General features: G+C 48.3%; 1 protein-coding gene and 1 pseudogene across 1 annotated transcript; both read right to left on the bottom strand.

Annotated features, from left to right (window-relative positions):
- Window positions 1-5,540: 5,540 nt before the first annotated feature.
- On the bottom strand, window positions 5,541-5,663 carry LOC116100200 (annotated as a pseudogene).
- Window positions 5,664-9,056: 3,393 nt separating this feature from the next.
- Window positions 9,057-12,856, bottom strand: LOC116098865 (amiloride-sensitive amine oxidase [copper-containing]-like). Its single transcript, XM_031381807.1, has 4 exons — window positions 11,098-12,856; window positions 10,035-10,320; window positions 9,592-9,724; window positions 9,057-9,345 (listed from the first exon to the last, which is right to left on the bottom strand). The coding sequence occupies exons 1-4, from the start codon at window positions 12,668-12,670 to the stop codon at window positions 9,220-9,222; spliced, it is 2,118 nt and encodes a 705-aa protein (XP_031237667.1). The 5' UTR covers window positions 12,671-12,856; the 3' UTR covers window positions 9,057-9,219.
- Between the last annotated feature and the right edge of the window lie 1,180 nt (window positions 12,857-14,036).

Genomic DNA, 14,036 nt, shown 5'->3' with positions numbered 1-14,036 from the left:
ATTCAATCACCACAATTTACAATGTACCAATTCAATAATTTTTAAACCAGATGATAAAGACAATATTTAACACAATTAATCTATTTTGTAAAAACCTACTTGGTTGTTCAGGGGTCCAGCAACAGTCCCTGACTGCTGTGCCCTGCTCTCTGGCCACGCCTGACCTTGGAACCCATGTCAGCGGAACCTAGGTACCTGCTTTGGGCTTCAAGGCAGCAGCTGTCCCTCCCGCAGACATGCCTTCTCCAGGGCCCTGTCCTTGTATAGTGTTGTGGACTTTGCCCAGTCCCCACTGCTGTAGACCCAGTTAGCCAGGCATATCTCTAGGTAGACCACCATTTAATCTTGCACTTGTCCCACCAATGGCTCTATTGCTATGTTAGCACATAAGACAGCCCCAAAAACAAAGAATGCCACACAATGGCCCCAGTTGGGGCCCCCTTGGAAAAGTTTGTGGGATACCTGGGTGAAGGGTTGCTGGGCTGAGCCTGAGGTCACGTAGCTGAGCAGCAGGTCAGAGAAGGTATGGCGGAAGCAGGTCTCAAATTCGTCTCCAGCAGCCCACATGGCTTGGTGCAGAGGGTTGGCTGCTGGGCCTCCCCCAGAGCCAGCTCCATAGACATAACCTTTCTGCCTCAGCTTATGTCTGGGGTTGAGGCTGGGGTCGCCATCCAGGTGGCCAGCCTGGATGGGGAAAAGGCCAGGGATCTAGATCTGTCCCGGAAAGAACTGGAACTGCAGCACCTGGGTCCAGGCCCCTGCCTCTAACACTTTGGCAATTATGGGGCCAACTCCATGTTTCTGACTGCCCTCTCGGGAAACCCGGGACCACGGGATTCCTGTCAACACCATTTTTTATTCCTGGTTCCCCCAGGAGCAGCCCAAAGACCCAGGGGCAGTGGCTCCAGCTCCAACACCGTCCATCAGTCGGGGGAGGGGGTGTAAGTCGTCAGTCCAAAGTCCAAACGCACACACAAAATCAGTCACCACACAGACATCCACCTTTTCAGATCCACGACACTGAGAAAGACAACTGGGCTCAGTAACATCAGGTACACAGGTAATCAAAGCCAAATCACAGAGTCGCTCGGCCCGTGCCTGCCACGGCTGCCGAGATGGACTGGTCACAAAATACACACAACAAAGACAGACACAAAATGTAAGGAAAAAAGAAACAAAAACTGATGTCGACTTCGTGTCGACCAGAGAAACTGAAAGGAGTTAGTCGGCTTAGATTCAGAACGCCAACACAGATCGTCAAGGAGAAGGATTATCTCCTGACTATTATCTCGGGGGTCCACCAGGCATCCCTGGTCCTCCCTCTGTCCTCCTGGGACGTCTCCCAGGGCGAACGGACAGTGGACACCTGGATACGTCTACCCTTATCCACTCTGCTCTCACCCTCTGAGCGCGGTCTCACTGAGCGTCCGAAAAACCGAAACTGCGATTGCACCAGATTTCCAGACCAAATACAGAGACAGCACTAGGACAACACAGAGAGTCTTACCTCCAAGTGGGTCTAGGACCCCGGTGGTCGCGCAAATCCCGGACAAGCCCCCAAATGTAAGACCCCCGAAGGGAGACCCTTACTCAAGTCTCGGGGTTGCCACGCACCCAGGGAGACACTGAGACGGGACTTACTGCAATCACACGAGGAAGTTTTATTACAAGCAAGACGGGACAAGAGCTCAGGCCAGCATGCTGGGGTCGAGACTCATACACCGCACAGGGAGCAGAGGAGTCTGACCCTGGCCTGGGATTTTACAAGGTTTATAAAGGCAGAAACCACAAACCGGGGGGAGGGAAAGAGAGGAAACGGGGTAAATTCCAAATCATAGATTCACCTATTTACCTAGCAGTAGAGTCATATGTATAAGGTATTCCGGGCAACCTCCTAAGGCATTGTCACATTCCAGCCAGGGCATTGTGACATTCCACAGAGGGCGTTGGAGCATTCTGTGGTCATTCCAGGAAAGGAATTCTGTGGTTATTCCAGGAAAGGAAAGGTGTTTTTCAAGTTCCTGGAATAGTCACTTAGCCTAAGGGCGTGAAGTTTATGTCCCTCACCAAGCAGTCAAAGATTTCTCTACTCTATAGGAGCATAGTTGACTTCATTTTGAGACTTAGTTAAGAATTTTTATTCTACACTACAACCAGTCCATGGGGAAATATTGCTGGGCCCACGCACTTGCTTAGCAGGATGGTCATGGAGATGAAGTAAACAAAACCCAGTAGAGGTGGAGGATTACAGTCATGGGGATTGTGGACCTCAGTTTCAGTGTGATCCAGCTGGAGTGTGCAGCTTTAGTACAGCTGTTTGCTGTGATTTTAACCTTCAAGAAAGGGCAGCCCATGTTTTTGCAGGCTTTAGGTCAGTCATCTGGGCTAATGAGTCATAGTGATCTTAATGCCTTGCTCAATGTCCTGGGGGCCTTGCTGTGTTATGAGATTTGATGTCCTTCCTTTGTACTTTGAGGCAAGGCTGTTCCACAGTGTGTAGACTTCTGGGAGACCTTGGTTCTTGCACACATAATGGATCTCTGCCAACAGTCCTGGTTTTCCTAGATATTGACTTGACTTCCATGATGGTAAATCTCCTACTAATCACATTGTTCTACACAGGAGCAGCCTTGTATCTGTTGCCGATGCCAGAAAGTTTTGTCTGATATCAGAGTCCCACTCAAAGGTCCCTCTAAGTCTCTGCTCTCTTCACTCTTTAGATAGGGGTGGGGTCTAGAGGTCTGGCCTATGGCTTGGGTTTGTGAGTGGGTGGAAGGATTCTGAGAGGACCTTGGTTTCATAAGGTAATAATTGTCTTTGGTTCCCCAGATTGAAAGCTCTTAGAAGAAATTTGGAGATAGGGACATAGTAAACAGCTCAGGGGTCTGTTGCTGGGCCTGTTCCAGGAAGTGACCAGCAGTGGGCACAGAGGAGGAACTAGGCAAAGGGACGTGTAGATGCTCACCAGGGACATGAGGATGGGATGGCACTACAGAACCTGAGTATTATAGACACTTCATGGTTTTGCATTTATGAGTGTTTTCTTGTGTCACATGCCCCATTCACAAGTGTCAAAATACAATCTATTTGCTCACAAGAGGCTCAGCTTTCACTGTAGATCCTTTTGACCAGTTAAAAGATTTCACTCTCAGATCTCTGTACCAAATTCAGGACCAGACCTGTGTCTCTGGTCAAAGTTGGCTAGAACCACAACCCACCAAGGGACTTTCTGCCTTGGTTCTACACCTGACTCTGACCCCCCTCACTGTTCCTCAGCATATTGGTATTTAGTCTGCAGAGAAGTCATCTATTTGTCTATATAACATAACTAAGAGACAGTGCATCTTTGTAGTTCTGCAGAGATCTGCCCAAAAGGGTGGGCTAATACTTGGTGATTGTTGTATATTTTTATTAATAACAGGAAAAAGCATATCAATAGCAGGAATCTTTCCTAAAATTATTTTCTCCTGGGTCTTGACTATGGATTATTGTGGATTATTTATTAATCCAAAATCTTTTGTGGATTATTTATTAATCCAAAGCAGACTCATCTCAGGAAGATTACCTGCTAGTTATTAGCTTGTCCTATGATGGCTCCTGACAGGCTTCTGCTGCTCTATCCATACTGGAACTTCACTGGGACTCCTCTCAGATATCCTGCTGTTGCCCCGTGTCCTGGAGATCCTGTAGTTTTGGATCTGTAGGATGGGCCCCTTCAAACACTCCAGCAGTTCATCAATGAGGTAAATGTTGGGGTGCGACAATTCAAAGCCCTGGACCTGGACCTGAGGGGTGTCTGAGTTGGCCAGCCTACCAGCTCTCAGGCACCCACACCACAGGGGTGAACTCTCCTGCCCTGTCCAATGCTGCAGCCATCAAGGGCAGAGCCAGCTCTCCTGTTCTCATACCCTTAAGGGTGGCTCATCTGTGCCTACAACATCAGGGTCAGCTTTTCTGTGCTGCCCAAGCAAGGTGCAGGGCATAGCTCTCCTGCTCTCACACCCTTGGGGCTAGCTCACCTGCCTACCATAGGTGGGGAGAGGGTATCTTTCCCTGGATCGTGCCACTGTAGAGCAGATAAGTTTCGAGACCAGTTCTCCCATCCTCACACCCTTGTCCCTGCCATCAGGGTCAGATCTACTATGATGCCCGGACAGGGTACAGGACCTGCTCTCCTGCTCTCCTGATTCTTGTGGAGCCAGCTCCCTTGCCCACCACAGGTGGCAAGGCCAAAAACAAGCGGAGAGGATATCTCCCTGGCCCATGCCACTGTACAGCAGACAAAAGGCAAGGCTGGCTCTCTCTCATACTCACACCCTCAAGGCAGACCCACACCCTTGGAGCAGACTCTTGAGGGGAAAGCTCTACTATGCTCCCCAGGTGAGGTGTAGGGCCTGCTTTCCCAAGTGCTGTAGTAGGTGAGTGGCTGTCAGCACAAGCAGCACAGGAACCTCACCATGGTCCCAGGTGGCATCACTGGCTATGCACATCAGGCTCTTCTCACTACCCTCTAGTCTCCACTTCTGCCTCTAGTCTCTCGTTCTAGTGCCCACATGCTTCTGCTTCTCTTTCTCTTTCATTTCTCTACCACTTACTTGCTCCTCTTGGTGGTGCTCAGGGTCTCTGAGTGTCTAAGGTCATCTCAGGAGTGGTCTCAGGAGCACCGTGTCCTGTCTGTGCATTGTGGAACTGAAAGACCCCTGGGGGAGACCCCCACTCAAATCTAGGGAGGACGTACACCCAAGGAATCACGAGAGACCACATCTTGATGTAATTACAAGAGGTATATTTTGATTTCAGGACGCCCTGGTTCAGCACCACACCTATCTCACGCAGGAGATAGGGGAGCCGACCACGAGGCTTGAAAGTTAGGGGTTTTTATAGGAAAAAGGTCTGAGGGAACAAAGGGATCAGTGTGGTCATACATGATTGGCTAGTTCAAATATTAACTATTACGTACAGAACAGAGTGGAAAATTCCTAAGGTTGGTGTTAATCTGAGTCAACAGAGCATCTGACCTTAAACCATATCTGAGAGGACCAGATGGTCCATTACTTAGTGTCTGCCAGGCACGTCTTTGCAGGCCTGGGCCTTGGACATGTCCTCGTTTGCCTAGACATGTTTTCCTCTATGTTTATAGTTTTATGTCTTCTTGACCTGCCAGCTCTTATGATATCTAACAACTTATTTGCTCTTTCCCAGGCCTATGTGGTCAGTTTGTGATGGATTCTTAGGCCCATAACTTTTCTTCCTAGTCAGCACAGGTTTAAAGCTTTAATTTCTCCTTATAGAACCAGACAGGGGTCATCTCAGATATGATCTGCACCGCCCCCCTGGCCTGTGCAGCACTGGACTGGTGGTCACCTTAGACTAGCTCCCTATCAGGGCTTACTCCTTGCATGGACTACCCACAGAGCCCCATTTGGGAGTTATAGTCTCTGGCTGACTCTCTTCTTCTTATCTCTGGCTTGCTTCCCTCCCTGGGAGCCCATCTGGGCCTGCCAGGTGCTGGTCTGGTGGTCATCTCGCTTATTTCAAGGAGGGTTATGCTCCTAATCATTCAGATGGTCACAGGTTAGAACACTGAGCATAGACATAACCTCTCTTCTCTCTGCCACCTACTGCTTCAGAAATGTTTCAACCAGCACATATGTAATGAGAGGTTTAACTATGATGTTTTCATTCATAAACACGATACTTTAAGTCATACCCTCTACTCTTTCCCCTGTTGCATACAGGTGAGTCCTGCCCACTCCTTTCCTCTTCTGGACGGGCTCCTTTCTACTTTCCTGTGCACTGGGTACTTAGCGAGTTTCATTATACTTGCTTGTATTAACATGGTGAGGGTTTGCATCTATGAATACCAGCAACTTGCCAGAGGTGACACCACTGAAGGACATATCTTTCCATCCCTCATCAATCACTAATCTGGTATGGACCCTCAGGGGATGAGCCCTCCTTTTCCATGATAGGAAATGGATGGACCTAGAACCAAGAGTCCTGGATTTTTGCCTGTTTGTTCTCTCTTTTTTTCTTTTCTTTTCTTTTTCTTTTTTTTCTTTCTTTTTTTTTTTTGAGACAGGGTTTCTCTGTGTGGTCCTTGGTTGTCTGCAAACTAGGCTGGCCTCAAAGTCAGAGATCTGCCTGCTTCTGCCTCCTGAGTGCTGGGATTAAAGGCGTACACCATCACTGACCAGGTCAGGGTATTTTTAGTGTCATAACATGTAATATTTCTGTTTGTTCCATGAGAATTTCATACAACATATTTTATATCATTTTTATCCTTCCCCAACTCCACCAGATCCATTCCCTTCCCTGCCTATCCCTTTTTGTATCCCCCTTTTCTTTTTTAAATCAAGTACAATTTGTGCTACCCATATACTCTTGAATACTAGCCATGTACTGAAGTGTGTCAGCCTACTAGGACCACACCCCTAGAGGGCCAACTCTTTCTCCCAGCAGCTATTGACTGCCCAAAGCTCCGCAGCTGGGGGGTCTTTGTCCCCCTCTGTCCATGCTGGGATTTTGTCTGGGTTGAGCTTGTGCGGGGTTCTAAAGCTTTGTTTATTCTTCCATAATTTCAGACCTGTACGTAGAATGTACCTATCCTCTTTTACTTACAAGCTTTCTTTTCCCAATAAGTTCTTCCTTTTATTAACATAATATTTTTTATTGATTCTTTGGGAACTTCACATCGTTTATCCTGATCTGTGTCCTTCATTCATGGCTGACCCCCTACATTACACTTTCTCATCTCTGAATCTCTTCCAGCTTTGTCTACAAGGAAGGAGATGTGGAAGCATGGTTTGGAACCTTTTTTTATTTGGACAACCTGGGGAGGGTGGCAGGGCAAAGGTGGTCAGGCACTCAGCTCCAGGGAGAACTTGGAAGTCAGTTACTGCCCTTTGCTGCAGACAGAAGGCATGCCTGAAACCCACCTCTTCTCAGAGTCCTCCTGCCACCCCAGAGTCCTGTAAAGTGGCCTTCTGCCACTCACTCAGATTTTGTACTTCCTGGCCACTTGCACACCCTACTTTTTGCCAACATCACTGGTGTTCAATCAGAGCAGACTTTGACCTCTGCTCTTGTCCTACTCAGTAGGAATAACTGAGTCTCCACTGCAAACACAGTGGGATCATACATGTGGGGAAAGACAGAAAGTAAGAGGTGCTGCAGGGAGAGGGAGAGAGGGAAGGAAAAGGGGAGGGGGAGAGGGAGAGTGTTGGGAATTTCTTTGTTTTAATTTGGCTCCCTGAGGGAGCCTGACCCTAGCTAGCTTAGATTGGTAATAAAGAATTGCCATATAGCCAATGGCTGGGCAGGGAGATGGAGGAGGAACTTTTTGATTGCTTGCTCAGGCAAGAGAGAGAAAGAGAGAGAGAGAGAGAGAGAGAGAGAGAGAGAGAGAGAGAGAGAGAGAGAGAGAGAGAGAGAGAGGAAGAAGAGGAGAATCGCTATGATGGGGTAGCAGAAAGATGAAACTTAAAGTCCCACCAGCATGTAAGAATCTGGGAAAGTGGCCCTAGAGGCCACTTCCCTGATTGGGTCTGCCGTAGCAGAGATGAAATATAGATTTTTAAAAGATGTTAACTCAGGAATACCAGAGGGTAGTGTTTACTAGCTGCAGGGAGGCTTAGAAGTGTTTAGTCATTGAGCTGATCAAGCCATATCAAAAACAGCTGGTGTGTGTGTGTGTGTGTGTGTGTGTGTGTGTGTGTGTGTATTTCATTTGTGAATTCAGAGAGCTCTTGGTTGGGTGCAGCACATGTGAACAACTGGAAGCCGAAGTGGTTTAATTAATTCACCACTAAAAAGAGGGAAAGGGATGGGGAGGGAGAAAGGGAGGGGAAGGAAGGAGGCAGAGACAGAGAACACTCATGTCCACAGAGGAGACCTTCTGGTTTCTAATGTACTCTTTGTGAACCCCTGTGAGCCAGTCCATCACAACTTTCATTTTTTGTGGGGGAGGAAGAAAATGGGATCAGTTTTATTGAACCCTTGATCTTGGCTTCCTTTCAGTTTTCAGGCTTCTTGCTGAGGACCCTGACTCTACGAGTTATGAGTAACAGCTCTATGCAGATGCTGAGTTGCATTGGAGAGACAATTGAGCTCCCTGTCTGTATCCTTTGGCTTGGAGTAGGAAATTACACACCTGACTTGCTAGTTCTTTTGGTTCTTCTATTCCCCCTCATGTGTTGTATATGTGTGGGCATGTGTCCTTGTGTGTATGCATAGTAGTCTGCCAGTATCTATGCACATATGTGCATACATCTCTGTGGAGGGTGTGGCTGTCCCTCATTCTCTGCAGGGTCCCTCATTGGACTTCTGACTCACTGATTCTGCTATAATGGATGAACCAGCAGGCTCAAGGGATCTGCCTCTTTCTACCAAGCATCCTCGTGCTGGGATCATAGATATGCAGCCCCATGTGCATCTTTATGTAGGTGCCAGGGATCTGAACTCAGACGCCCAGGCTTGCCTCATTCCAGTCCCAGCCCTGGAGTTGTTAGTGCAGCATCTCTAACTCCACCATGAAGGAACATCTCTTTCCCTGTTCCTTCAGCTTTCAATGGCACCGGGGGCCTTCTACTTTTCATTCCTGGGGGAAATGGAGCTTTAGTCTCCTCACATTCTTAAACAGATACCGCACATGCATGCTATTATCTGCCATCTTAACCTCCCAATTAATCTGTGGGTTTTCCCACAGTCCACAGATTGTTCTGGCTCATATAGTTTTTGATCACCTGGCCCTGAGCATGGCTGATTCCCTAGTTTACTGTGATGTTCTTCCTTATAGATGGGAGGTTGGTCTTCTCCATGCTTTTGCTATCACAGATAACAATAACACATACAATGTGATTTACCTGTTTCTAGAGGGCTGATGGGGGTACACCCTACCTGAGATTTCTACTATCCTAGGGGGTTTCTCTGCCCTTGTCATTAATGTCTTTCTGAGATCAGTAGACAAGTTTGAATGTAATCATGCCATCCATGAGGGTGTGGCCCATCCCCCCCCTCACCCCCTGCCTCCGACCACTAAGAAGCAACATTTGAGGGTGGAAGGATTTATTGTCTATTCTTGTACTGATCTGGGGCTGTTAAGCAGGAGCTGGGGCAGGGTTCTACACACAAGGTTGTAGGTCCTATTGTGGTTGAAAGGAGGGAGCGTCAGGCAAGCTGTCTCCAAGGATGCAGTGGCTGATGTCATTGTAGTTGTATCTAGAAGCCACGGAGGTTGAAGGGCCGTAGCACAAAGCCCACAGAGCTCTCAGGTGTGGTCATGTTGGTACTACCCTCAGAACGGGGCATGTTGTGGAAGCCCACTGTGACCCAGGCCACCAAATCCTATGGGAGAGACAAAGATTTCAGTGGACAGAGCATTGCGGAGTACTAGTCACCTGAGGTCACTCTGGCTTGCTGTGCCTGCGGACTTCATGGGATGTCCTCAGTTCTACTTTTAAAAAGCAGACCCATCTGCTACGACCCCTGAACTTGCCTACCACTCAGTAAGTCCACCTGGTGGGACCAGCAACAGACCTAGGCAATGGGTGGTGACAGGCCTGAGGTGGGCAGTGGATACTGGGACATTACCTTATCTTCAATGTTTGTATCATTTTGAATAAAATCCTCAAAGATCACGGGGGGATTCCAAGGATTATTTTGGCTGTAGATGCTGCTGCTGCACTTTTCAGAATCTTGATACTCGGTGACAGCCAAGCGGTACCTACAGGTAGAGAAGAAGCCAGTGGCTCTGGGCACTGGAGTTGCATCTGATCTCTTTCCAGGTAACACCCCAGTGTCAAGGATGGAGAATTTAGTCCTTCTCTATAATGAATGTTTATTATACCCTAGGGGTCTGGAAAATTGCCCATTACCATCTTAGGGGCAGGATCTCTGTAAGCATTTCCACCCCTCCTGGAGTGCACAAGGGTGCATATCCAGATGCAAACATAGGCATGAACCTCCCAGGACAAAAGCCCAAACAGAACACATAATCACTATGCGGAATCCCTGGCCATGTTTCCCATACTCACCTGGTCCAAGAGACACCTCGCTTCTTTTGCCAGTCTGGTAGTTGCTCATAGTGGGTTTTGGAGTAGGTCTTCAGGCGGTACCCGCTCCTGTGGCCCAAATCAGTCGTATGGAGGCTACTAAAGACTAGGTAACTGGGAAGCGGCTTTCCAAAGTGGAAGGCTGCTTGGTGTTCCTGGGTGTAATGTGTTTGCCTTACGGCATTTCCATGTACACGACGTCTCAGGTTCTCAGAGTTGGTGATGTTTCCCCGAATGATCTGCAGTGTCTGGAAGCTGTTCTTGGTGCCTGGAGAAAGGAGTCGGGGAAAGGGTAAGAATCAGTTGTTGAAATGGAATCTGGCTTCCTCTACCCCAGGGTCCCCAACTAGAAAATAATCATAGACAACTACCAAGAAGAAGCCAGGCTAGGGCCAGACACTGGGCTAGCAGCATAGGCTAGAAAACCAAGCAAACCAGAAACCAGAGAAGCTAGAGGACAGCTCGAGGGTCATTCCTGGCAACTGTGGCATTTTCACTGTGATCCCACTATTCTCTGGAGAGCCTGCTCCAGCCTGTCTATTTTTAACCATGTAGAGCAGGGAGCCCACGTTTCTGCAGGCTTGAGGACAGTCTGATTGTATTCCCGACCAGAGAGCCCAGTGGGAATGAGCATATGGAAGCCCCCTATCTGGTTCTGGTGGCCTTGTTCATTTATGGGATGTAATGCCAAACATCACTTCTTTTCTCATGAGGACATTTATAAGAAACACACTGAGCACTCCCAGATGGTACTAGAACCCATGATAAAGTGCTAGGCCAAAGCATTGTTTAGTTTCCATGGAACTCCCTATGCCCATGCAACATTCTACTCTAGAGCCAATAAGATGCACACTCCACCATCAGGGTAACCCTAGGGTACTATTCACTACTACTATTTTCCAGGAGTGTATGTTACTTTTTGCACAGAATGTGGCTGAAACAATCTCCTGATATTATGCCAAGGACTTTTTAGCTCCAACCTATGGAGCTAAGTCATATGTGGGTAGTATTTGAGTATCTGAGTTGGTATGGTCCTGAATCCTACCTGCTACATCCAGGTCAATGCGGTAATGTACTAGGTGGGTGTGGATATTGCTGAATATGTGGGTGTGTGAGTGAGAGATGTAGCGCATCTCTCCTGGCTGGTAGAAGGTGGCATGGACCAAGGCAGTGGCCTGCATCTTTGCCTTCATTGCCCCATTAGGGTAGAAAACGAAGTCCCAAATATAATCATAGTGGTGTACTGTTGAGATTGTCCGTAGCACCAGCATGTGTCCACTTGTCCCTGTACTGGAGTTGAAGTCTTCTCTAAAGTTGGAGTTGAAGTCATGCCTAATTGGCATTTCTGCTGGCACCTCAAAGAGACAGAGAGCTTGTGGATAGGAGACTGGTTTGTCGGTGTCATAGTGATGAGTGACTTCCAGGAAGGTGGCTGTGTCTGGACAATCCATGCCAGCGGCTAGCTGGCGAGTAGCAGTGCCGGGGCCCCAGCCCACATCCATGTACTTGGCCTGAGTGCCCGCAGATACATGTCCTCCGAACTGTGCTACGGCCTCCTGCACACTGACTTCATATGCAATACGCACACCCCGGAAGTGCACGTTCAGGATCTGCAGACCAGAGGAGGGTCTTAGCCGGAAGGAGAAAATCCAATCTCTGTAGAATACCGTGTTGTCCTCTACGTTATAGCCAGGAACATGGGGCTCAGACACTCTGGGTCTAGCCATGCTGATGGTAGTGGGGGATTCCTTTGGGGTATTGGAGGAAGAGAAGACTAGGGGCTGCTCTGTGTCCTTGTCAACTGACTCCATGAGGACCATTATACTCACTTCTCCGTCTGCATATTTCTGAGCCAGTTCCTCTGGGCTGTTGTAGAACTTCCCATTATACCAGAGCTGCTTCACTTTCCAGTGCTGGACATCTGTACTCCTATGATCCAGAAGGATCTCCAGGCCAGTGGGTTGCAGGAAGTGGCTTGCCATATAGCGCTGCAACATGAACCAGCTACAGCGCTGGTCGGACTTTGTACCATGGGGGGCCATATATGTGAAGGTCAGACTATCCTCAACACCTTCGTCTTTTAGTGAGTAGTCAGTGGTGTTAAGGAAGAACTGATGCAGAGACTTGGTGGCCTCCTTCAGCATACGGTAGATGAGGTAGTACTCTGCTTTGGAAATGGGTCTAGATGCCCAGGATGGATTGTGCCCAGGCCCGGGAGCTATTTCTCGCATGTAGATTGGTGATGGCATGGGCCCAACAGCAAACTCAGTGACTTTAGGGGGCTCCTGAGCACCAAAGAAGATGACAACACGGGCTTCCCTCACAGGACTCCTTTCTCCTTTGTCCAGAAAATCTAGCACATCCTCCTTATCGGGCAGCAGCATTTCTATGAGGTATACTGAGTTCTTGCCCAGAGTTGGTGTCGCAGATGGCTGCAGCCGCAGCTCCTTTTTGTCCATCAGAAAGTCCTGCACAATCTTGATCTCATAAACACTCAGGTCTGAGAATACCCTGGGCCTGCCATTCAGGGACCACCTGGGGCGTTTTGCAATAGCCACCTGTAGCAGCAAGATGGCAGTCACCCAGCCCAGGGTCAGGCTCTTTTGTGCCACCCCCATGGCTCTGGAACCAAACACAGGAGAAGGATCTCCTTCTCCAGGCTTGCTCCTCACAGTGCCTTGCGCTTCAACCTTGTCTGTTTCCTGCTGACTGGGCTTCTTCTCTCTTCCCAGCGAAGTCAGCTGAAGTCTCTGGATCCCCACTCACAGACCTCAGCACTGTCTAGGTCCTGCTGTGAACATCTTCCTATTTTCTCCCTCTGAAAATCTCTTATAGTCTTTCTCATCTAGATAAGCTTTCCGTTTGCCACTTTTGATGCTATCTCAGTGGGGAAACATTCACAGCCTAGGAGGACCATGAGTCAACAGCAGCACAAGGCTTAGTTCTCGGGGGCTAAAACGTACTTGTGTCCTTGTGGGTCAGAGGACTATACTGACAGGAAAATTACCTTGAGAGAGATATATTCTGAAGTGTAGATTTCAAATTTAGGCTTTGCACTCAAGCTGACTGGGTTTGAGTCCCAGGATGTTACAACATTGAAGACTACTTGTGTGACCTTGAGCCCGTTGTTTAAATTGTCACTGGAGTAAAACAAGACAAGGCTAGCAGTAAATATAAAATGTTTAGGACAGTCTCCGACTCTCAGCAACACAGGGATTATTGATTTAGCTTCTCTTACCTCAATGATGCAGTCTGGATCCTATGGACCTTATACCCGGGAGTTTCTGGATACTATAGACTGGTCAGACTGAGCCTGTTTGTGAAATAAGAATGGGGAAGAGTCCTGTCCTGCCCACCCTCCTCTGGCATCCCTGTGTGGTACTCAAGTCAGGGCTTCCTTACCATTAGTTTTTGGGAGCACCCTGTTAGCCCACCTCAGGTATTGAGTCAGGGTGTCCCTCTCCCTTTCCATTCAGTAGAAGGCATGGTTGGATTTTTCACCTCCTAATTTTCTGTCCGAACTGCAGCAAAGTAGTGTGTACTTCTGGAGGAGTGTTTGCTTGCAATACTAGAAGAAATGGGTGGCTGTCATTCTGTCCTGCCCTGTCTCGGGAGAGGGGGGTGTGGAGCTGTCTGGCAGGCCTTGCTGTATTGAGAGTCACAGGGAGACCTCTGCTCTTGCTAGACATTGTCACTGTCACAAGCTCTGATTTCTTTAGAACCTACCTTGAAGTTAATGCTGCTGGTTCCTGGAAAGAGGCACTTTCCTGGTGGCATCTCACTACAATCTGCCTCGTACTTGACACTAAGGCCAGGTGGCTCTATCTGACTGTGGAGTATACTTGTGTCCCATTGATTTCCCAGCTGCACTCCTCCATAGGTGACAACTGCTGAGTTACAGGGATACACACATTACTACCTCAAAACCAATATGTGGGTTAGGGGTCATACTCGGCACACAGTCAGAGCATCGTGAAGAATGTG

This window comes from Mastomys coucha, unplaced genomic scaffold (assembly GCF_008632895.1).
Source record: "Mastomys coucha isolate ucsf_1 unplaced genomic scaffold, UCSF_Mcou_1 pScaffold20, whole genome shotgun sequence".
In the NCBI taxonomy this organism is placed as follows: Eukaryota; Metazoa; Chordata; class Mammalia; order Rodentia; family Muridae; genus Mastomys; species Mastomys coucha.
Note: the sequence above shows the minus strand (reverse complement) of the source record. Positions and strands in the feature narration are given on the sequence as shown.

Bases quoted from the DNA above. Each gene is read 5' to 3' on its own strand.
- LOC116098865 (XM_031381807.1), bottom strand. From the start codon at position 12,670: ATGGGGGTGGCACAAAAGAGCCTGACCCTGGGCTGGGTGACTGCCATC. The intron at 10,321-11,097 runs GTAGGATTCAGG...TCCTTTCTCCAG, and splicing joins CATTGACCTGGATGTAGCAG to GCACCAAGAACAGCTTCCAG. The intron at 9,725-10,034 runs GTGAGTATGGGA...CTCTACCTGTAG, and splicing joins CGAGGTGTCTCTTGGACCAG to GTACCGCTTGGCTGTCACCG.